The sequence below is a fragment of the Phyllobates terribilis genome, unplaced genomic scaffold, assembly GCF_046119375.1.
Source record: "Phyllobates terribilis strain yellow unplaced genomic scaffold, ASM4611937v1 Scaffold_7__3_contigs__length_470593459, whole genome shotgun sequence".
Classification (NCBI taxonomy): Eukaryota; Metazoa; Chordata; class Amphibia; order Anura; family Dendrobatidae; genus Phyllobates; species Phyllobates terribilis.
The window spans coordinates 44,743,656-44,768,923 of NW_027362767.1; the positions used below are offsets into that span (position 1 = coordinate 44,743,656).

Below are 25,268 nucleotides of genomic sequence, written 5' to 3' on the forward strand. Positions count from 1 at the left end.
GAATCTCCTCTGAAGAGTGGCATCATGGGCTCCTCAAAACAAGTGTCAAATGATCTGAAAACAAAGATTATTCAACGTAGTTGTTCAGGGTAAGGATACAAAAAGCTGTCTCAGAGATTTAACCTGTCAGTTTCCACTGTGAGGAACATAGTAAGGAAATGGAAGAACACAGGGACAGTTCTTGTTAAGGCCAGAAGTGGCAGGCCAAGAAAAACATCAGAAAGGCAGAGAAGAAGAATGGTGAGATCAGTCAAGGACAATCCTCAGACCACCTCCAGAGAGCTGCAGCATCAACTTGCTGCAGATGGTGTCACTGTGCATCGGTCAACTATACAACGCACTTTGCACAAGGAGAAGCTGTATGGGAGAGTGATGCAAAAGAAGCCGTTTCTGCAAGCACGCCATAAACAGAGTCGGCTGAGGTATGCAAAAGCACATTTGGAGAAGCCAATTTCTTTTTGGAAGAAGGTCCAGTGGACTGATGAAACCAAGATTGAGTTGTTTGGTCATACAAAAAGGCGTTATGCATGGCGGCAAAAAAACACAACATTCCAAGAATAACACTTGCTACCTACAGTAAAATTTCGTGGAGGCTCCATCATGCTTTGGGGCTGTGTGGCCAATGCCAGCACCGGGAATCTTATTAAAGTTGAGGGACGCATGGATTCCACTCAGTATCAGCAGATTCTTGACAATAATGTTCAAGAATCAGTGATAAAGTTGAAGTTACGCAGGGGATGGATCTTTCAGCAAGACAATGATCCAAAACACCGCTCCAAATCTACTCAGGCATTCATGCAGAGGAACAATTACAATGTTCTGGAATGGCCATCCCAGTCCCCAGACCTGAATATCATTGAACATCTGTGGGATCATTTGAAGAGGGCTGTACATGCTCGGCGACCATCAAACTTAACTGAACTGGAATTGTTTTGTAAAGAGGAAAGGTCAAAAATACCTTCATCCAGGATCCAGGAACTCATTAAAAGCTACAGGAAGCGACTAGAGGCTGTTATTTTTGCAAAAGGAGGATCCACTAAATATTAATGTCACTTTTCTGGTGAGGTGCCCATACTTATGCACCTGTCAAATTTTGTTTGAATGCAGATTGCACATTTTCTGTTAGTACAATAAACCTCATTTCAAGGCAGAAACATTACTGTGTCCAACAGTTATTACATATATCAAACTGAAATAGCTGTTGCAAAAACACCAATTTTTATAAAACATTAAGCTTAAGATTAATAGGGGTGCCCAAACTTTTTCATATAACTGTATCTCAGAGCAGCAGAGCCCCCCCCACCATATATCTCAGAGCAGCAGAGCCCCCCCCATATATCTCAGAGCAGCAGAGCCTCCCCCCCATATCTCTCAGAGCAGCAGCGCCCCCCCCATATCTCTCAGAGCAGCAGAGCCCCCCCATATATCTCAGAGCAGCAGAGCCCCCCCCATATCTCTCAGAGCAGCAGCGCCCCCCCCATATCTCTCAGAGCAGCAGCGCCCCCCCCATATCTCTCAGAGCAGCAGCGCCCCCCCCCATATCTCTCAGAGCAGCAGCGCCCCCCCCCATATCTCTCAGAGCAGCAGCGCCCCCCCCCATATCTCTCAGAGCAGCAGAGCCCCCACCAAATATATCTAAGAGCAGCGGAGCCCCCCCCCATATATCTCAGAGCAGCGGAGCCCCCCCCTCATATCTTAGAGCAGCGGAGCCCCCCCATATGTCTCAGAGCAGCAGCGCCCCCCCATATATCTCAGAGCAGCAGAGCCCCCCCCATATATCTCACAGCAGCAGAGCCCCCACCAAATATATCTAAGAGCAGCGGAGCCCCCCCCCATATATCTCAGAGCAGCGGAGCCCCCCCCATATATCTCACAGCAGCAGAGCCCCCACCAAATATATCTAAGAGCAGCGGAGCCCCCCCCCCATATATCTCAGAGCAGCGGAGCCCCCCCTCATATCTTAGAGCAGCAGCGCCCCCCCATATCTCTCAGAGCAGCAGCGCCCCCCCATATATCTCAGAGCAGCAGAGCCCCCCCCATATATCTCACAGCAGCAGAGCCCCCACCAAATATATCTAAGAGCAGCGGAGCCCCCCCCCATATATCTCAGAGCAGCGGAGCCCCCCCCTCATATCTTAGAGCAGCGGAGCCCCCCCATATGTCTCAGAGCAGCAGAGCACCCCCTCATATCTCAGAGCAGCAGAGCCCCCCCATCCCATATATCTCAGAGCAGCAGAGCCCCCCCCTCAACCCCCAATCTCAGAGCAGCAGAGACCCCCCAGCCCCCAATCTCAGAGCAGCAGAGACCCCCCCCCAGCCCCCATCTCAGAGCAACAGAGACCACTTATTGGCTAAACAAGACGGCAGTGGCACAGTCAAAGCCAAATACCGGGAGCAGTGGCGAAGGATCACCGGTGGACCCAGGGAAGGAGAGTACAGCATGGTTTGTTTTTAAAGGGATTGTCCGACCTTAGGCTAGAAGTCTGCAGTCACTCTATGTGACTGCAGACATGTGAATCCTCACATCGCGCACTATGAGGACTTTTTGGTGCCAGCAGCGGTCATGTAACCTCAAGATTGTGATTTCCATACTTTCAGCCACATAACGAATAGTCGTGTCCGACCTCGCTCAATACACTTGCACGTGACCGCATGTTTGCAAATCGCTTACTTGCAATCACACGCCCGCTGCCGGCAGTGGAGACTCCTCATTGCACGCACATAGAGTGACTGCAGACTTGTAGCTGAAGGCTGGACAACCCCTTTAATAATAACCTGTGGCCGGGGATTAATTGTTTAATGAGAGGGAACAACCCCTTTAACCATTCTGATCTACATTCTGGGTAAAAATTCTGCAGCGGAAACTGACCATCACCGGATGTCGTTTTCCACTGCGGATTTTTAATACGGAAAAATCCTGTTGAAACTCACTAGATCCGTGCCATGTGCTGCGGATTTTAACGCAGTGGAAAATCTGGATAAGATCAGTCCCGTGTGAACGAGCCCAAGACCTCTGTTTTTTTCTTTCTTGCATGACCAAATTGAATATGAAATAGTCTTCACTTGCTCAAATATACCACATATACATTAAAAATAATAGAATATAAAATTATATATATATTTGGCATTTATTACATGAATTATGTCTTGCGGTATAATGGATGTGGAGGAGAACGGAAGCAGCATTCACACTCAAAGTTTACAAATAAAGAATAAAGATAGTGTTTTTTTTTTTATTACAGGTTGATAGAAATGCTATCAAGATCATCTAAAATGGAGTTTGCCCACGTTAACCCTCACCTTGCCAGTTCTTCGGTGCCTTCACAAGCCAATAATATGGCTTCTTGAGACAGGTCTGCTATAGTGTGGTTGAGCGTATTAGTCAAGTGGACTGCGTGGTGTATGGAGGTGTCGTGAAACTCGATGTCGATGGCGTTGTCTTGTTCATCATTGTAGCAGCGGATAACACCGATAGAATTCCACATCTAAGAAAAAGCAAAAGAACAAGAGGGTAAGAAAGGAACCGAATGATGAAGCACGTAATAGTCTTCTAAAAAACAGAGCTCAACCCCAGACGACAGGATGCTATGAGGGGCATACACTGCAAACAGCGGCCCTGGAAGACCAAAGCCACCTATGCATTACATAGTCTCTAACTTGGATGGTCACATGTAATAGTTTTATCTTTTGAGGATCTCAGTGGTGCCGTCAATCTGCACAGACATCTACTTTGCTGTAAATTTAGCAAACTTTGCACATATCAACCTGCAATAATTTATGACTTTTACTGATACTTACCATGAAACGGTGTAACAGATGTGAGGGGGTAGAGCCCGGCTGGAAAGGCTTTTGTGGAGGAGTTGGCATTGGACCACTGTAAGAAGGTTTTGGTGGATAAGGAATAACTTGTTCCTTGATAGACTGATCATCCTCTTCTGGTTTCTCATTTGCTTTTAAAGACGGCACATCTAAACAGAAGGAGAAAAAATGGGAGGTTGTGAAATAAATGCCAAAATGTCGCATCCACTAGTCCGTCCATAGTCCCGAGGGCCTACTAATCAAATTACATTAGTATGAAGCCAACAATGATCTGGTATGGCCGCCAGAGAGCAGACATGGCCGCCAGAGAGCAGACATGGCCGCCAGAGCGCAGACATGGCCGCCAGAGCGCAGACATGGCCGCCAGAGCGCAGACATGGCCGCCAGAGAGCAGACATGGCCGCCAGAGCGCAGACATGGCCGCCGGACCAGGGTCCTGGGAATTGTTTTGCTCAACTCACTAACAAGACCCAGCCCTTTTATCATTCAGTGTGAACCACGGCTATAATTCTCACTTTACACCTTCTATTCGTTTTCTTACTTGCTAAAATATTTGACACAATTTGAGCATTTTTCTTGCATTTTAATCTAAGCTCCTTTTTGATAAATTATACCTCCTTTTTATCTAAAGCATGTGTCATTACGTTGCGAGTAGAAAAAAAAGCATCTGACTACACAATAGACGTGGTGTAATGCATGTGAATTAATGTTTTAGTGCAAATTCAGAGAGAAATTTCTTTCTTAGCTCCCCTCCCCTCCCAATGAGTAAAGCCACAGGTTTCCGATTGTAATTTTTCTGAGAGGGGGTTTACAATCCAAATGTGTCACCTAAAGAATCATCATCATCCAAGATGGCTCGTTTTCTTGTGTGACCAGACATGGGGGTGATGATGTCGTCTTCGTCTTCATTTCCTACAGAAGCCTGATGATCGATCATATCCCCGTTAAGGAAGTCTTCATCGTCGTCACCGTCGAAAAGCTCGTCATAATCTTTTTTTGCAGCGCTGGTCACCTGTAGAAGGGAAACGGATAAAAAAATATAAACTCCCGAAGCCAGCCTGTCCCATACCCGGCAGGTGATGGCTGTGTATTACCCCATTGAAAATAAAAATATATATAACAAAAAAAAAAATACACCTGTTTTATCATCGTGTTCAGAAAAGTTCAATCTATCAAAATATAAAAACAAGTAACCCGAACAGTAAACCCAAAAAAATTCAAGAACGCCAAAATTCTTTTTTTTGGGGCATCGCAATTCCATAAAAAAGGCTGCAACAAGCGATCAAAAAGTCACATCTATCTCAAAATCATACTAATAAAAATGTGGTCTCAACCCGCAAAAAAATAAGTCATCGGCCGAAAAATAAAAATGTTACTGGTCTCGGAAAATGGTGCCACAACCCAAAAAATAGTTTTTGCAAACTGCTGATTTTTTTCTTCACTACTAAAATAATAAAGAAAACTGGACATGTTGGGTATCGCCGTAATCGTATTGATGAGGAGAATCGTATTCTATGGTCATTTTTACCACAAAATGTACACTGTAAAAACAAAAACTGTCAAAATTGTGATTTGTTTTCAATGCAATTGGAATTTTTTTCCCCCATTTTCCAGTAGACTATGTGGTAAAGTGTCATTCAAAAGTACAACTCATTCCGCAAAAAAAACAAGCCTTCATATGGATGTGTGGACAGAACAATAAAAGAGAGTTATAGAAGCTCTGAGAAGAAGGGGCGGAAAAAAAGAAAAACGCAAAAATGAAAATTGGCTGCGACAAAAACATAACTGAATTCAAAAGTAATGGGAAACCTAAAAGGTAAGTGATCACGGCGTCTCTTTAGATGCGGGTGAACCCAATGTGTTTTTTTTTCCTGGATGATTGAGGAAATGTTACTAGTAGTGAGTGGCTTCTAAGCGGCCAGAAGGGCATCGGTCACTTCTTGTAGCTGCTTTGAAAGACAGAAGTGGTTAAAAAGTACAAAAAAAAAACTAAACTAAACATGTGCACATCAAACTGATCAGACATAGTCGTGCATATCTTCATTCTTTTTGAGAGTCTTTTCCACCTAAAAAGGACTGTGTGTAAATACCCTAAAGGAATAATTCAGACCAATGGCCGGCTCTACCCGCAGTGTTTTTCATTCCAAAAAAAATGTCATTTGTGACTCGATCCTCACGGAAAGGACCATTATCACCAGAAGGAGCAGCATATAGCAATATTCCCAGAAATCCATCACTGCTAAACCCCGAGACCCGGCAGGACTTACCTTGCTGCCGGCTGCCGCGCCGCCCCCTTGGCAGACGTTCTCCAGCACCCCTAAGTTGCCCTCATTGTCGGTGTAGGCGAGCTGCGCCAGCTTCGGGTGCCATGAGAGACAACATATCGTAAACCCTTTGTCATGTAGCTCCCTGGTGAGACAGAACGACATCATTAAGGAAATATATAGGAAGCGGTTTGTTTTTTTTATCAGATTTACAGTGGTGGCCAAAAGTATTGGCACCCCTGCAATTCTGTCAGATAATACTCAGTTTCTTCCTGAAAATGATTGCAATCACAAATTCTTTGGTCTTATTCTCTTCATTTAATTTGCTTGCAAGGAAAAAAAACACAAAAGAGAATGAAGCAAAAATCAAATCATTGATCATTTCACACAAAACTCCAAAAATGGGTCAGACAAAAGTATTGGCACCCTCAGCCTAATACTCGGTTGCACAACCTTTAGCCAAAATAACTGTGAACAACCGCTTCCGGTAACCATCAATGAGTTTCTTACAATGCTCTGCTGGAATTGTAGACCATTCTTCTTTGGCAAACTGCTCCAGGTCCCTGATATTTGAAGGGTGCCTCCTCCAAACTGCCATTTTGAGATCTCTCCACAGGTGTTCTATGGGATTCAGGTCTGGACTCATTGCTGGCCACCTTAGAAGTCTCCAGTGCTTTCTCTCAAACCATTTTTTAGTGCTTTTGGAAGTGTGTGTTTTGGGTCATTGTCCTGCTGGAAGACCCATGACCTCTGAGGGAGACCCAGCTTTCTCACACTGGGCCCTACATTATGCTGCGAAATTTGTTGGTAGTCTTCAGACTTCATAATGCCATGCACACGGTCAAGCAGTCCAGTGCCAGAGGCAGCAAAGCAACCCCAAAACATCAGGGAACCTCCGCCATGTTTGACTGTAGGGACCATGTTCTTTTCTTTGAATGCCTCTTTTTTTTTCCTGTACACTCTATGTTGATGCTTTTTCCCAAAAAGCTCTACTTTTGTCTCATCTGACCAGAGAACATTCTTCCAAAAAGTTTTAGGCTTTCTCAGGTAAGTTTTGGCAAACTCCAGCCTGGCTTTTTTATGTCTCGCAGTAAGAAGTGGGGTCTTCCTGGGTATCCTACCATACAGTCCCTTTTCATTCAGACGCCGACGGATAGTAAGGGTTGACACTGTTGTACCCTCGGACTGCAGGGCAGCTTGAACTTGTTTGGATGTTAGTCGAGGTTCTTTATCCACCATCTGCACAATCTTGCGTTGAAATCTCTCGTCAATTTTTCTTTTCCGTCCACATCTAGGGAGGTTAGCCACAGTGCCATGGGCTTTACACTTCTTGATGACACTGCGCACGGAAGACACAGGAACATTCAGGTCTTTGGAGATGGACTTGTAGCCTTGAGATTGCTCATGCTTCCTCACAATTTGGTTTCTCAAGTCCTCAGACAGTTCTTTGGTCTTCTTTCTTTTCTCCATGCTCAATGTGGTACACACAAGGACACAGGACAGAGGATGAGTCACTTTTAATCCATGTTAACTGGCTGCAAGTGTGATTTAGTTATTGCCAACACCTGTTAGGTGCCACAGGTAAGTTACAGGTGCTGTTAATTACACGAATTAGAGAAGCATCACATGATTTTTCAAACAGTGCCAATACTTTTGTCCACCCCCTTTTTTAGGTTTGGTGTGGAATTATATCCAATTTGGCTTTAGGACAATTCTTTTTGTGTTTTTTCATTGAAGACAAATTAAATTAAGATAATAATACCAAAGAATTTGTGATTGCAATCATTTTCAGGAAGAAACTAAGTATTATCTGACAGAATTGCAGGGGTGCCAATACTTTTGGCCACCACTGTAGGCCTCATGCACGCAGACATAGAAGCTTATTCCAGCTCAGTTTTATTTTTCTTTATTCTTTAGCGTTCAGCCTTATTATAATGTTTCCTAAACATAATCTGCATGGCTTTAAGGGTCTTGGTCGACTATCTGAACATGAAAAAAAAATACACTATAAATCCAAACTTCAGTGATGGACCCATAAGTGTTAGCATATCGGGCCATCACTTTAAGATCAATAAGTTCACATCTTTAGGGACCCCCACCAATACTGAGAATGGAGGGGCTGCTGTGCCGATTCAGCGCTGCGACCTGCAGCAAAAAGAGGAAACGGACCTTCACTTTAGGATTGGGAGGTCACAGGAATCACACCCACCGATCAAACAGTGATGATGTACCTTAGCAATGAGCATTAAAGGGTAGATTGGATAGGGGATAACTGCCTGTTTGCTGGGGGTCCCACCTGCGCACCTCGGCTCCATTTATTCTTAATGGGAGTGTTGCAGAGCTGGGATATCTCTGGCCGTCCGATTGAGAATGAATGGATCAGAGAGGAGCATGATCAACCATCGCTCCCCTTCCGTGTCCAGGATTAGTCCGGATCCCAGCGTTGGGCAAGTTATCCCCTATTCTACGCATACAATCTTGGTGGATCCCCTTTAAGAACATTTGCTACAGCAGAAAATACAGTTTTAAATAAAACTGCAGTGGTGTTGTGGACGCCCTGTAATAGGGTTTTTAGCCTTTACTAGTCATCACCTTTCCACGCAGGCTTTACTTATCACGTTCCACGCCACGATACGACCGTCGATGCTTCCGGCTAAGATGAACCGTCCACAGGGAGACCAGGTCACCACGTTCAGAGGCTGAGATACAGAAAACCAGAACGTCAGATCAATCAGAACATCGTCTGCAGAACCAACGTGCAAAAACGGAGCTGGAAGCATTAAAAAATGCTGCATAAAATGTCACCAAATAAAAGGTAAAAAGCGCTGGTTGTAGAGCAGAGGAACAGCCGCAATCCCTAATAATATCCGATTACCTAATGAGCGTTCTGGAGGCCATCGCTCAGGAAAGGTGCCGCGAAAGAGCTCAAAATAAAGGCTCTCTGTGCAGTGATGAGAGAAATGACAGCACCCGTATTATCCTGCTTATAGTAAAAAAGACTGATGGTCTGAATAACAGCCTATTATTAATACGGTTGTGGCCAATCATGCAGGTTAAATAGAAAAAAAAACAGCGCCATAAGGCTCGGCAGGTGGTGTGTGGTATTGCAGCTGAATCCAATATCAGACATATTTTGCAGCACACAATAGAGCCTGCGAGCCGCACATACGGTCCAAATGGACAATACAGGGTGGGCGAGCTCAGCGAATAGACTTACCTGTGTTATGAAGTCGTCAGAGAGGGAGAAACTCAGCACCCAAGCGTCCCGCTCATAACACTGAACTGCTTTATCAACTGGAACAGCAAGCAGCTGTGGAGATAGGAATATACCGTGTTACTGGTACTCAGTGGAGTATATGGCGACGTACAGGGAACCAGACATTGGCAGCAAGACTGCGGCCAGGAAAGGTTTACTCTGAAACGCTGAGGGGTTAAACGCACCGTGAAAAGGCGGCTGGGAACCAAGTGTCTCAGGTGACTCATCCGTGACGCGTTCTCCAGCTGACTTGTCCACGCCAGGCTCCCGTAGACTGAGGGATCTTCCCATATGTGGGTGTACATGGGGAGAGACCTGTCAGTCAAAGCGATCAGGGTGGGGAGAAGCCGGCTGGTGATCTGCCTCTCTATACGCCAGTCTGAATGAGGGGCATGCGGGAAGAGGAGGGGCTGAATTTATTAACAGGAAGATGCAACTTAATGAATTTGGCGCATTTTACCAGTGGTTTACACCTCGCCATGAATGTGACCTTCATCGGTTATGGCAGTAACAAACGCCGCCATGTTCTCAGATGACCATAACGGTCGTGAAAACGCCAAAAGCCCATACAAAATTTGTGCAAACGTCGCATTCTGCAAAAATTTCACGACTTTGCAAAAGTGTTTTACGCTAGTTTTCGGGCGTAAAAACGTTGATGCATCGGCCCCGGGGTCCCTGGACGGCTTTTCATAGTAAGTTTAACTCTGAAACCGCCACAATATTTCAAAGTAAAACATACCTGGCTGCAATCGCACGGCCTGTGCCTGTCCCAATCATGGGGCGAACGGCCAGCGACCATGGAGCAACGGCAGATCCAACAAATATGTTGTTATTATAAAATGCTGTACGAGTCGGCTCACCTTTCCATTCTTTGGTTGCCATGCCAGACGACAAATAGACTTGGCATTGACAACATCATTGCATTTTGGTAGAAGGGACAGGTTTACTTCACAAATCTGAAAAAAAAATAAAAATAATAATGATTAAATACAATGTAAGATCTTTCTACCTGCAAATACATTAATTCTGTGCACATAAAATGTACCTGTTCTTCTATGTTCCATATCCTTACTGTCCCGTCACATCCTGCCGACGCCTGAAGACAAGAAGAGACCCAAAGAGGTGCATCATGAAACAAGCACATGGCCGGCTCCCATCACCAGACCTCAGTATAGCATCAGGTCACTAACCAGATGGAAAAGGAACCAACCTGCCCGCTGGGAGCTGTAGTTTTTAACAGCTGAAGCTCCCAGCAAGTGGCTACTTGAAGCTGCCATTTTACAACACAAGTTCAGCCGTATACAACAATAAAACGCACCAAATACTCATCCTTAGGATCAAAGGCGACGCTCAATACAGGAGCGGTGTGTCCGCGCAGAGTCTTCTGGGCACTGCTGTCTTCCACCTGCACAACTTTTACCAAGAAATCACTAAAATAAGAACATAATACCATTAATAAAGTAAATCTCTACATACAAAGGATTTAAAAGGAGCACAGACTTCATGCTATACTGCTATGATGACGCCGCCGGCACGGGGCACAAGAGCCGATACAAGAGCCAAACCCCCATCAATCTGATACTGACAGCCTATAAGAAGGATAGGCCATTAGAATCAAAAATATCCTGAAAGGGGCCAAAACAATCTATATATCGAGGGGTAACTCCCAAGTCATACATATATCCGAAAAAAAAAGAGGAAGCACCAATATCCAGATACATGACAAGTCATCTTTATTCAAAATTCATCCAAACATAACATTAAAAAAAAAAGGAAAATGTGGACAGAATAACCCCAAGGATTGTAAATATACAAAATAATACGAAGAAGAGTATCCACATATATATCAGCCAATATGAAAAAATCTCAAGATGTTTTGAATATACAAACTGATATGATGAATACAAAAAAAAACATTTTTGCAAATACATAAATACCAAATACACTGCTCAAAAAAATAAAGTGAACACTTACAGAATATAACTGCAAGTAAATCAAACTTCTGTGAAATCAAACTATCCACTTAGGAAGCAACACTGATTGACAATCAATTTCACATGCTGTTGTGCAAATGGAATAGACAATAGATGGAAATTATTGACAATTATCAAGACACCCTCAATAAAGGAGTGGTTCTGCAGGTGGGGACCACAGACTACATCTCAGTACCAATGCTTTCTGGCTGATGTTTTGGTCACTTTTGAATGTTGGTTGTGCTTTCACACTCGTGGTAGCATGAGACGGACTCTACAACCCACAGAAGTTGCTCAGGTAGTACAGCTCATCCAGGATGGCACATCAATGCGAGCTGTGGCAAGAAGGTTTGCTGTGTCTGTCAGCGTAGTGTCCAGAGGCTGGAGGCGCTACCAGGAGACAGGCCAGTACACCAGGAGACGTGGAGGGGGCCGTAGGAGGGCAACAACCCAGCAGCAGGACCGCTACCTCCGCCTTTGTGCAAGGAGGAACAGGAGGAGCACTGCCAGAGCCCTGCAAAATGACCTCCAGCAGGCCAGAAATGTGCATGTGTCTGCACAAACGGTTAGAATCCTCAGACCCCTTGTGAGACCATATGCTGGTGCGGTTGGCCCTGGGTTCCTCCTAATGCAGGACAATGCCAGACCTCATGTGGCTGGAGTGTGTCAGCAGTTCCTGCAAGATGAAGGCATTGAAGCTATGGACTGGCCCGCCCGTTCCCCAGACCTGAATCCGATTGAGCACATCTGAGACATCAGGTCTCACTCCATCCACCACAGACTGTCCAGGAGTTGGCGGATGCTTTAGTCCAGGTCTGGGAGGAGATCCCACAGGAGACCATCCGCAACCTCATCAGGAGCATGCCCAGGCGTTGTAGGGAGGTCATACAGGCACGTGGAGGCCACACACAATACTGAGCCTCATCAGGAGCATGCCCAGGTGTTGTAGGGAGGTCATACAGGCATGTGGAGGCCACACACAATACTGAGCCTCATCAGGAGCATGCCCGGGCGTTGTAGGGAGGTCATACAGGCACGTGGAGGCCACACACAATACTGAGACTCATTTTGACTTCTTTTAAGGACATTACATCAAAGTTGGATCAGCCTGTAGTGTGTTTTTCCACTTTAATTTTGGGGGTGACTCCAAATCCAGGCCTCCATTGGTTAATAAATTTGATTTCCATTGATGATTTTTGTGTGATTTTGTTGTCAGCACATTCAACTTTGTACAGAACAAAGTATTCAATGAGAATATTTCATTCATTCAGATCTAGGAGGTGTTATTTCAGTGTTCCCTTTATTTTTTTGAGCAGTGTACATAGGGGCAGTATTAGAGTAGTTATATTCTTGTACATAGGGGCAGTATTATAGTAGTTATATTCTTGTATATAGGGGCAGTATTATAGTAGTTATATTCTTGTACATACAGTGGTGGCCAAAAGTATTGGCACCCCTGCAATTCTGTCAGATAATACTCAGTTTCTTCCTGAAAATGATTGCAATCACAAATTCTTTGGTCTTATTCTCTTCATTTAATTTGCTTGCAAGGAAAAAACACAAAAGAGAATGAAGCAAAAATCCAATCATTGATCATTTCACACAAAACTCCAAAAATGGGCCAGACAAAAGTATTGGCACCCTCAGCCTAATACTTGGTTGCACAACCTTTAGCCAAAATAACTGCGAACAACCGCTTCCGGTAACCATCAATGAGTTTCTTACAATGCTCTGCTGGAATTGTAGACCATTCTTCTTTGGCAAACTGCTCCAGGTCCCCGATATGTGAAGGGTGCCTTCTCCAAACTGCCATTTTGAGATCTCTCCACAGGTGTTCTATGGGATTCAGGTCTGGACTCATTGCTGGCCACCTTAGAAGTCTCCAGTGCTTTCTCTCAAACCATTTTATAGTGCTTTTGGAAGTGTGTTTTGGGTCATTGTCCTGCTGGAAGACCCGTGACCTCTGAGGGAGACCCAGCTTTCTCACACTGGGCCCTACATTATGCTGCAAAATTTGTTGGTAGTCTTCAGACTTCATAATGCCATGCACACGGTCAAGCAGTCCAGTGCCAGAGGCAGCAAAGCAACCCGAAAACATCAGGGAACCTCCGCCATGTTTGACTGTAGGGACCGTGTTCTTTTCTTTGAATGCCTCTTTTTTTTTCCTGTACACTCTATGTTGATGCTTTTTCCCAAAAAGCTCTACTTTTGTCTCATCTGACCAGAGAACATTCTTCCAAAACGTTTTAGGCTTTCTCAGGTAAGTTTTGGCAAACCCCAGCCTGGCTTTTTTATGTCTCGGGGTAAGAAGTGGGGTCTTCCTGGGTATCCTACCATACAGTCCCTTTTCATTCAGACGTCGACGGATAGTACGGGTTGACACTATTGTACCCTCGGACTGCAGGGCAGCTTGAACTTGTTTGGATGTTAGTCGAGGTTCTTTATCCACCATCCGCACAATCTTGCGTTGAAATCTCTCTTCAATTTTTCTTTTCCGTCCACATCTAGGGAGGTTAGCCACAGTGCCATGGGCTTTACACTTCTTGATGACACTGCGCACGGAAGACACAGGAACATTCAGGTCTTTGGAGATGGACTTGTAGCCTTGAGATTGCTCATGCTTCCTCACAACTTGGTTTCTCAAGTCCTCAGACAGTTCTTTGGTCTTTTCTCCATGCTCAATGTGGTACACACAAGGACACAGGACAGAGGTTGAGTAAACTTTAATCCATGTTAACTGGCTGCAAGTGTGATTTAGTTATTGCCAACACCTGTTAGGTGCCACAGGTAAGTTACAGGTGCTGTTAATTACTCGAATTAGAGAAGCATCACATGATTTTTCAAACAGTGCCAATACTTTTGTCCACCCCCTTTTTTTAGGTTTGGTGTGGAATTATATCCAATTTGGCTTTAGGACAATTCTTTTTGTGTTTTTTCATTGAAGACAAATTAAATGAAGATAATAATACCAAAGAATTTGTGATTGCAATCATTTTCAGGAAGAAACTGAGTGTTATCTGACAGAATTGCAGGAGTGCCAATACTTTTGGCCACCACTGTATATATATGTGATGGATAAAAATTAACCAGATAGATTTTATGTGCAGAAGTAGCAAATTATAATGAAAAAACAGTCATAATATATAGTTCACACAGTGGGTCTGAAAATTCAAAAATACCCATTTCTGTTTGGTAATTGAACCAATAGATGTCTTAGAACGGTGCAAAAATCGCAGTAATGTGCAAAACCAGCATAAACCAAGTAGCCACTAATCAATATCAAAAGCAGCATCTATATGCATAATGTATTGCCTCTTACCCTGAGCCAGCGGCCACCTTAGAGCCATCGCTGTTAAAGACTACGTGATTAGCACTGGTGGTGAAACGCGTCAGAATCCCGTCCGGGTCGCCGGCAGGAAACGTGTGCATCTGAATTGCATTGTTGGAAGATGCGATCACCACTTTTCCGTCCTGATTTTTTAAAAAAAAATATATATATATATATATATATATATATATATATATATATATATATATATATATATATATATATGAGAACAAAAATGCATTAAGTGTAGCTCCTAGGTTCTCTATACATAAAAAATAATTATTGTACACACAATGTAGTGTGAACAGACAGCTATGGAGGTCCCACCGTCATGACGAGGTGTAATAAAGGGGTTGCGATGTGAATTACACCGGGCAATGTAAACTTTTCCAGGAACGTTCTCCACGTGGAGAACGGGAACCTGGGACATGATAGTAAGTAGGAGTTTACAGGAAGGAAGCAAAATTATACTTGTGCTTACTTTTAAAGCAAATGAATGCGCCTTTTCTCCAACACTGATGGACTTGGGGTCGTCATCCTCTATATTTTCCCAGATCCGAATGTCTCCATCACTGCCGCAGGTCACCAGACAGCTGGGAAGGAAGAACAGGAACGTTAAATGCTGCGGACAGTCATCAGGGTGGATGTGAGCTAGAAGAAGCTCAATTCTACCCTCCATGTGTCACTCACATACTCTACAAGATCAGGAGGTGATAGAGAAAAATGGACAGAATGTGGGCGATTCACATGAATAATGGGGTTTGGACGAGAACCCAATTATTTCATAAGTACTATCTATAAAATTTGGAAGCATGAATAACATATATAATGGATCCATGTGCGAGACGCAGATAGATGGATAAGGATATATAGATATATCTCTCTCTATATACACTGCTCAAAAAAATAAAGGGAACCCTTAAACAACACAATGCAACTGCAAGTGAATAACACTTCTGTGAAATCTACCTGTCCAGTTATGAAGCAACACTGATTGTGAATCAATTTCTCCAGCTGTTGTGCAAATGGAACAGACAACTAGTAGAAATGATCGGCAATTAGCTAGATACCACCTATAAAGGAGTAGTTCTGCAGGTGGTGATCACAGACCATTTCTCTGTTCTCATCCTTTTTGGCCGATGTTTTGGTCACTTTTTCATTTTGCCATTGCTTTCACCCCTAGAGGTACAGTAGCATGAGGCGGCGTCTACAGTACAACCCACAGAAGTTGCTCAGGTAGTGCAGTTCATCCAGGATGGCTCATCAGTGCGAGCTGTGGCAAGAAGGTTTACTCTGTCTGTTAGCGTAGTGTCCAGAGGCTGGAGGCGCTACCAGGAGACAGGCCAGTACACCAGGAGACGTGGAGGGGGCCGTAGGAGGGCAACAACCAAGCAGCAGGACCGCAACCTCCGCCTTTGTGCAAGGAGGAACAGGAGGAGCACTGCCAGAGCCCTGCAAAATGACCTCCAGCAGGCCACAAATGTGCATGTGTCTGCACAAATGGTTAGAAACCGACTCCATGAGGGTGGTATGAGGGCCCGACGTCCACAGATGGGGGTTGTGCTCACAGCCCAACACCGTGCAGGAGGCTTGGCATTTGCCACAGAACACCAGGATTGGCAAAGTCGCCGCTGGCGCCCTGTGCTCTTCACAGATGAAAGCAGGTTCACACTGAGCACATGTGACAGACGTGACAGAGTCTAAAGACGCCGTGGAGAGCGATCTGCTGCCTGCAACATACTTCAGCATGACCGGTTTGGCAGTGGGTCAGTAATGGTGTGGGGTGGCATTTCTTTGGAGGGCTGCACAGCCCTCCATGTGCTCGCCAGAGGTAGCCTGACTGCCATTAGGTACCGAGATGAGATCCTCAGACCCCTTGTGAGACCATATGCTGGTGCGGTTGGACCTGGGTTCCTCCTAATGCAGGACAATGCCAGACCTCATGTGGCTGGAGTGTGTCAGCAGTTCCTGCAAGATGAAGGCATTGAAGCTATGGACTGGCCCGCCCGTTCCCCAGACCTGAATCCGATTGAGCACATCTGGGACATCATGTCTCGCTCCATCCACCAACGTCACGTTGCACCACAGACTGTCCAGGAGTTGGCAGATGCTTTAGTCCAGGTCTGGGAGGAGATCCCACAGGAGACCATCCGCAACCTCATCAGGAGCATGCCCAGGCATTGTAGGGAGGTCTTACAGGCACGTGGAGGCCACACACAATACTCAGCCTCATCAGGAGCATGCCCAGGCGTTGTAGAGAGGTCATGCAGACACGTGGAGGCCACACACAATACTGAGCCTCATCAGGAGCATGCCCAGGCGTTGTAGGGAGGTCATACAGGAACGTGGAGGCCACACACAATACTCAGCCTCATCAGGAGCATGCCCAGGCGTTGTAGGGAGGTCATACAGGGACATGGAGGCCACACACAATACTGAGACTCATTTTGACTTGTTTTAAGGACATTACATCAAAGTTGGATCAGCCTGTAGTGTGTTTTTCCACTTTAATTTTGGGGGTGACTCCAAATCCAGGCCTCTATTTGATTTCCATTGATGATTGTTGTGTGATTTTGTTGTCAGCACATTCAACTTTGTACAGAACAAAGTATTCAATGAGAATATTTCATTCATTCAAATCTAGGATGTTATTGGAGTGTTCCCTTTATTTTTTTGAGCAGTGTATATGTATCTATATATCTACATATCTATATCTACAGTATATATAGTTAGGCTGCTTTCATACATTCACAGTCTGAGTCCACACCACAATGTCAGCACTGGCCGGTCCCTCCTTGGGCCGTAAATGTGGGATGTGTGAACCCGGCCACAAGTGGTTTATCATGGAGTAAAAGGTCTTTACCTTCCAGTTTCATCGAAGCAAACATCTGTGTGACCCTCGAGGTGCGCGTATCGCATGGGCTTCTTTTCGGCAGGCATATTCTATAAGACAGAGGGGAAGTTTCTGGCTTAGGTACAAACTAAAACACAAAAATTAATAAATAAAAATAACTCAGGCTGTGATTAAAAACAAAAAAAAATAATATATAAAAAAAAAAAAGAAGGTTGTGCACACACGGCGTCAAGTTTTAAAACTGTGTGTGTGAACGCAGGAGGAGGGTCGAATATATGACAGTAACAATGTACATCAGGGAACCAACGTACATCGCAGCCGACGTCTGCGCCAGGATCACGGCCGGCGTAATTTCATTTTCTGGTACAAAGATTCGGCTAATTTATCAGGAGGAGGCGCCTCTAAGCAAGTTTGGGTCGTCCTGACTCCATGACCATTGGTAAATGACAGACGTATAAAAAGTCAGTTTTGATAAATTTCTCCTTAACGTTTTTTGCTTGTGTGTTTGTTTGTTTGTTTATGGTAGAAATTTTCTATTCTGTTTCCTTCTTTTTTTTTTCCTTTTTAACATGAATTTATGTTTTCCTAAGCTTTTTTTGAATAATTTCTTAATTTTTTTTAATATCTTCTTTTTTCCAGGTTTTTTTTTTTGTCTTCTTCATCCCACAAAAAAAAGAAAAAAAAATGAAACAAAGTCAACAGCAAATAGGAGAAGTGTGCTGTACTTTATTTTTGACCGCTTCATGCCATGTACATCCACCATGGAGCGGGCTCAGCAGCCGAGCCAGCTCCTTTCAGGTCAGGTGATGGCAATTTAACCCCTTGACGACCCACATTTTCTCCATAGGTCATTAAGGAAAGTGGGATCCTGCATCCCCAGTAACTATCCTCTATAACCCAATTTTGCAAAAAAATTATTTTTAACCCCAAACACATTGGGGGAAAAAAACGTAAGTTTCCAAAAGATGGGCGATCCATTTAAAGATGATTTCCAAATCCAATCAGGGGGACAAAGCAAGTGACAGTGTTGTTCCTAGCAGCCAATCAGATGCCACGGTTTATTATTCACAGGTGTAATGTAAAGTGTGAGCAGCCCTCTGATTGATCGCCTCACTTTTCCCATTTATAAATATCTGTCGGTTGCCGAGAAGAACATTTTGGAAACTTATTGATAAAGGTGCGGTGAGCGCTCTCCACCAGACTCTTCATGGCATTTTCGGCAGAATATCGCCATAGTAGGATTTTTTGCACACGTGTAACACACTGCATGGATATATTCTTACAAAAAATGGTGCACAATTCCTATAAAATTACACTTTCCTATATAATCTCATCACTAAACCCGGGAAGTGATAAACCCCCGGCACCAACACCGAGACAAGCCCCCAAAAAAAGGAGAAGCGAGCAGGGAGGTGCGGATCGGTCAGACAATGAGTACACGACACACAGCACAGGTGCAAGTCACACAGAAACCGCAGAAGATCGCACGTACCGGGTGTCGGCGCCTCCTGTCTCCGCGTTTTCAACTTTCGCGCGTAATTTGCAAGAAGATAGCGGGAATCTGAGTGACCGGAAACAGGAAGTTGCGTTCCACGAAGAGCGTTCCAAACCTCGCTTCCAGATACCACGCCTCTTTTGAAATGAGTTACTCGAGAGTGACGTCACTGCTGAACCGACCTGCTGTTATTAACCGTTTACACGCTGGACACTATTTTTAGGAGATTGCACTCTGTGACACAGAGCAGCCAAGTACTGTCAGTGTAGGAGCTGACTTCAGGATCTGACTACACTGGATGTGTTGTCTGTTACCATGGCGATACATAGGTCTGCACTGTAGCTGTAAACACAAAACGACACTCTTTTGGTAACCTTTGTTTACACATTACCGAATTTGTCACTTTTTTGGAAACAACCCCTGCAAAGTTATATAAACAGTCCCCAAAAATGGTGGCCATACCCACATAGTTATATGGCACTGCACCGCCGGCCCCTTGTGGTAATTTATCACACGGTCGCCCATAGCAACCAAGGTCTTGCAGAACTCATCAATCATTAAAGCCGCTCAGTGATTGGTTGCTGTGGGCGACAACGTTTTTCTTATAATCAATTTTATTTTTTGTTTTATAAGTCTGACCCCCCCAAAAAAAGTTTGAGCCTGAAAGGGCGTGAAAAAAAAAAAAGCAAATGGTTCTGGTACTTGGATTGAACTGTCCCATATGTCAACCACATGAGGCGGCACGAGGAGCCATAACGTCTCATGTGATTCTACTTTCCTCTGACAATTAAAGAGCAGAATCAGAACCTCGTGACATCTAGAAGTGACTCACCGGGATCTAAAGTCACTGACGGACCGACAGCCAAGGAGTATATGTATCCACATTATATATATATATATATATATATATATATATATATATATACCTACAGTCAGGATACATATATACATTTATTTATGTACACACACATATATATATATATATATATACACACACACGCACACACATTATGTACTAACACACATATATATATATATATATATATATATATATATATATACACACGCACAAACATATTATATACACACATTTATATATATGCGCACACACACGTCTACTGTCAGGATACATATATATTTATGTACACACATACATACACACACATATATATATATGTATATTTATTATGTACAAATCTACAGTCAGGATATATATATTATTTATTATGTACATACATATACACACACACATATATATATATATATATATATATATATATATATATATATATATACACACACACACACATACACAGTTTATGTACTAACGCATATAGTGTATATATACTTTTGGAAACCCAGCCTCCATTACACAATACGTTGCTCTTAACCAGAGTATTTCTAATACATATTTATCATCCTGGTCTTGAAATATACCCGGAAAAATAAATGACATGAAAAAAAAAAATCCCTAACTCTGCAAAAGTCTAAAAAATTTCCAGGAGATTATTTGGGGAATACACAGAATTACCATTACATAATGATTTCAACAGTTTGCTGACGATCTATTTATCATGTGCAAAACAATCACAGAGAAGCTGGCAGCACTACAACTCCCATCATGTACTGTTACTGGATAACGTTCTACAATGATGCTCCAGGACAGTGAGCTGCTGAGCCGCTGTATCTAAACCTATTATGTGTTAATACTGTTTGCTGAGCCATTGTATCTAAGCCTATTGTGGGATACTGTCTGCTGAGTTAACGTGTCTAATTCAATATTGTCATACTGTCTGTTGAGTCGATGTATCCAACCTCATCATGTGTGATACTGTCTACTGGGTCAGTGTATCTAACCCTAGCCTGTGTGATACTGTCTGCTGGGCCAGTGTATCTAACCCTATCATGTGTGATACTGTCTGCTGGGCCAGTGTATCTAACCCCATCATGTGTGATACTGTCTGCTGGGCCAGTGTATCTAACCCTATCATGTGTTATACTGTCTGCTGGGCAAATGTATCTAATCCTATCATGTGTGATACTGTTTTCTAAACCAGTGTATCTAATCTTATTGTGTGATACTATTTACTAAGCCTTTGTACTTAAACTTATAATGTGTAACACAGTCTGCTATGCCATGGTATCTAAGCCTACAATTTGTAATACTGTCTGATAAGTAGTGTATCTAAGTGTGATACTGTCTGATGAGCCATTATATCTAATGGTATCATGTCTGATCCTATCTGCTGATCCAGTGTATCTAAACTTTTCATGTGTGATACAGTCTATAATGAGTAACACAGCGTGCTAGACCATTGTATCTAAGCCCATCATGTGTGATACTGTCTAATAAGTAGTGTATCAAGGCCTATCGTGTGTGATACTGTCTGATGAGCCACTGTATCTAAGCTTGTACAGTGTGGTACACACAGGGGTCCATTCCCCATGGCTACAGTTATTGCAGCTTAGGAATCTTGCAGGCGGTCAGTCGGTGATAGGACAAAAGTCATTCTGTCTTGCAAAATGGGCTTTTCCCTGTGTCAGATGTCGGGTACAATGACGCTTCTGTCTCATTTCTAGCAAAAATTTCTGCAAAAAACTGACAGCGTCTTGTTTATTGTTGTATACAAGTCTGTCTGGAATATTGGATGAGCCCTCGCAGTGCACACTGCCCCGGGGGTCTTATACCACAACACAGGGGGGCTAGCATGAAATATGTGGGTGATGGCCAGACTGGCTACTGTCACGGGTGGAAACAACCTTCTTCCTCGGACTCCTGAATAGCCAATCTGCCTCGTAAGGCTATGTTCACACATCATTTTTTTTTGTTGCATCACAAATCTGCAGCAAAATGTTATCTTCAGGGGCATTTTGTTCAGTTTTGATGCTTTTTATATGCAATTTTTTCAGCCTTTTTTTTCGCTGTCCTTCTGTTTCTATTTATTCATGTACATAAAGTTCTGTGAAAAAAAAGAACCCCATTCTATTTTGCCATCAAAAACGCTGATGCAAATTTTGGTGCGTTTTTTCAGCATTTTTTTCACCACCCATTACTTCCTATGGGTGAAAAAACGCTGAAACAAATGACGTGCTCGATTTAAAAAAAACAACAACATGCAAGCCACAAAAGACGCAGCAACAAAAAAAAACATGATGTGTGAACAGAGAATTTTGGTTTCTCATAGACTTTGCTGGTACTGCAAAACGCAGCTGAAAATTTGCATAAAAATCTGAAGCAAAAAAACGCTGAAAAAAAACGTGATGTGTGAACATAGCCTTACACAGTAAAACATCCAGACTTAAAATTCTTGATCTGACTACACAGGGTTTGTTTGTAGTCTGTAACCATGGTGATGCACAGCTCTGCACACTGCTGCAGAAGATCATTGAATTCAGACTATTTGCAAACTTGCTTCATTTTAATTCTAGGGGAAATGGAGAAATAAAAAAAAAAATATTCATGAACGCTGAAAACCCCTTTAAGGGAAGAAACTTTTAAGATGGATGTTTATGGATCTAGGTTTTGGGAACATTTTGTGGGTTGAATTGCAAGCAAAGAACATCAGAGGAACAGTCCTGAGCCTCCGTGTCCCAGGATTCATGATGTCACACTCCAACTATATGATGACATCATGGTATAGCATCTACATAAGTAGGAGGGGAGGGAGACATCTCCAAAGATGATTGCAGGTATCCCTGAAACTGTAACTTATGGTTAAGGTGAAAAAAAGGAAACTAATCTTGTGTCCAGAGAGAGGAAAGTCCAAGTACAGGCCAGATGGAAACCGGGAGCTCCTGCGCCCCAGTGCAAAAGCTGTAAGGGCCCTGTGGTGTGTGCCATGTGAGGCGCTGGGGTCTTCTTATGTGGTAGAGGGGCTCTACACCCCACGGGGCCCGGTTGTGCATGCTACCTCTGCACCTTCTGATTCTTTTCAGTATCGTTTTCCAAATTTCTTCCTCCGATTATAGTTACAGAAAGCAGCGGAGCTGGAGCTGCAATTCCCATATTGTGAAATTCTCTGGGAGTTTTCCATAAAGAATGATTCACCAATTCTTTCAATGTTCGTATTGTCCAATGGGAATAGAAAAAAAAAAGAGCAACGGAACAATACCGTCGTCATTATCTGGTTATAATAATATCAAGATGGACACAAGCGGCCGGCACTCAGCTCTCCCAAACTCCTGAACGGCAAATCTGTCAACTAATGTTCTCCTGGCACCACATTACCAGGGAAATCCATCCAGCAGCCACTGTATCCAGCTGTCTCATACCTGCTGTCTGCCTATATAACATGTCTCATTCCTCTATCTGCGATGTCATCTCTCATATCACATCTCTCTAATATCTATCTCTCTGTATATCAACCTGTCTCATACCTACCCATCTATCTATTATCTACCTGTATCTATTATCTATCATCTATCTGTATCTATCTATTATCTATCTGTTGTCTATGTATCTATCATCTATGTATCTATCATCTATGTATCTATCATCTATCTATGTATCTATCTATCTATTATATACCTGTATCTATTATCTATCCATCTATCTATTATCTATCTCTCTCGCTCTCTCTCTCTCTATCTCTATCTGTATCTATCTTCTATCTTGTATCTATCTGTATCTATCTATCCAGCCCACTGTCTCATCTTATCTTCTAACAATCTTCTCTATCTCTTTGTCTGTATCTATCTGATTTCTTTTTCAAATATCAGTATATCTATACATCTTATATCTATCTTTACATACATCTCATGTATATTCATCTACTCCATCTTTCTCTATCAAATATCAATATACAGTCATGGTCGGAAGTGTTGACACCCTTGAAATTGTTCCAGAAAATGAAGTATTTCTCCCAGAAAATTATTGCAATTACACATGTTTTGTTATACACATGTTTATTTCCCTTGAGTGTATTGGAACAACACAAAAAAAAGAAAAAACAGAGAAAAAAAGGCAAATTGGACATAATTTCACCTAAAACCCCAAAAATGGGCCGGATAAAATTGTTGGCACCCTCAACTTAATATTTTGTTACCCCCTTTGGAATAAATAACTCCAATCAATCGCTTCCTATAACCACCAACAAGCTTCTTACACTGCTCAGCTGGAATCTTGGGCTCTTCTACAAACTGCTCCAGGTCTCTCATATGTGAAGGCGTCTTCTCCCAACAGTAATTGTAAGATCTCTCCACAGGTGATCAATGGGATTTAGATCCGGACTCATTGCTGACACTTCAGAACTCTCCAGCGCTATGTTTCCATCCAATTCTGGGGGCTTCTTGAAGTATGTTTGGAGTCATTGTTCTGCTGGAAGACCCATGGCATAGGACGCAAACCCAGCTTTCTGACACTGGGCACTACATCATGATCCGAAATACTTTGGTAATCTTTAGATTTCATGATACCTTGCATACAGTCAAGGCATGCAGTGCCAGAGGCAGGAAAACAACCCCACAACATCTTTGAACCTCCACATTTGACTGTAGGCTCTGTGTTCTTTTCTCATTCCGTTTTCAGTAAACAGCAAAATGATGTGGTTTACCAAAAAGGTCTATCTTAGTCTCATCTGTCCACAAGACTCTTTTCCAGAAGGATTTTGGCTTTCTCACATACATTTTGGCAAACTACAGTCTATCTTTTTTATGTCTCTGTGTCAGCAGTGGGGTCCTCCTGGGACTCCTGCCATAGCGTCCCATTTCATTCACATGTGGACAGATAGTTCGTGCTGACACTGATGCACTCTGAACCTGCACGACAGCTTGAATTTCTTTGGAACTTCATTGGGGCGGCTTATCCACCATCCGGACTATCATGCGTTGCAACCTTTCATCAATTTTCCTCTGCTTTCCACGTGCAGGGAGATTAGCTACTGTGCCATGGATTGTAAACGTCTTGATTATGTTGCGCACTGTCGACAAAGGAACATCAAGATCTCTGGAGATGGACTTGTAACCTTCAGATTGTTGAGATTGTTCAACAATTTTGGTTCTTAAGTCCTCAGCCAGTTCTCTTCTCCTCTTTCTGTTGTTCATGCTTAGTGTGGCACACACAGACACACAAGGCAAAGATTGAGTCAACTTATCTCCTTTTAATCTGGTTTCAAGTGTGATTTTCATGTTGCCCACGCCTGTTACTTGCCACAGGTCAGTTTGAACGAGCATCACATGCTTGAAACAAAGTTGTTTAACCACAATTTTGTCCAAACCATTTTTGGATTTTTGTGTGAAATTATGTCCAATTTGACTTTTTTCTCATTTTTTTTTTATGTG

The 25,268-nt window shown here is 43.2% G+C and overlaps 1 protein-coding gene across 1 annotated transcript in view; it reads right to left on the reverse strand.

Annotated features, from left to right (window-relative positions):
* WDHD1 (WD repeat and HMG-box DNA binding protein 1) overlaps positions 1-19,105 on the reverse strand; it is a 41,344-nt gene extending 22,239 nt beyond the window's left edge. Inside the window, exons 1-13 of the mRNA XM_073638466.1 lie at positions 18,987-19,105; positions 17,504-17,583; positions 15,122-15,233; positions 14,632-14,783; positions 10,658-10,769; positions 10,385-10,435; positions 10,200-10,295; positions 9,301-9,393; positions 8,676-8,782; positions 6,087-6,228; positions 4,648-4,831; positions 3,799-3,968; positions 3,301-3,485 (exon numbers count right to left, since the gene is read on the reverse strand). Of these exons, the coding sequence (XP_073494567.1) occupies positions 3,301-3,485; positions 3,799-3,968; positions 4,648-4,831; positions 6,087-6,228; positions 8,676-8,782; positions 9,301-9,393; positions 10,200-10,295; positions 10,385-10,435; positions 10,658-10,769; positions 14,632-14,783; positions 15,122-15,233; positions 17,504-17,580 (1,481 nt within the window). The 5' untranslated portion in view covers positions 17,581-17,583; positions 18,987-19,105. The remainder of the gene's footprint in view (positions 1-3,300; positions 3,486-3,798; positions 3,969-4,647; positions 4,832-6,086; positions 6,229-8,675; positions 8,783-9,300; positions 9,394-10,199; positions 10,296-10,384; positions 10,436-10,657; positions 10,770-14,631; positions 14,784-15,121; positions 15,234-17,503; positions 17,584-18,986) is intronic.
* Between the last annotated feature and the right edge of the window lie 6,163 nt (positions 19,106-25,268).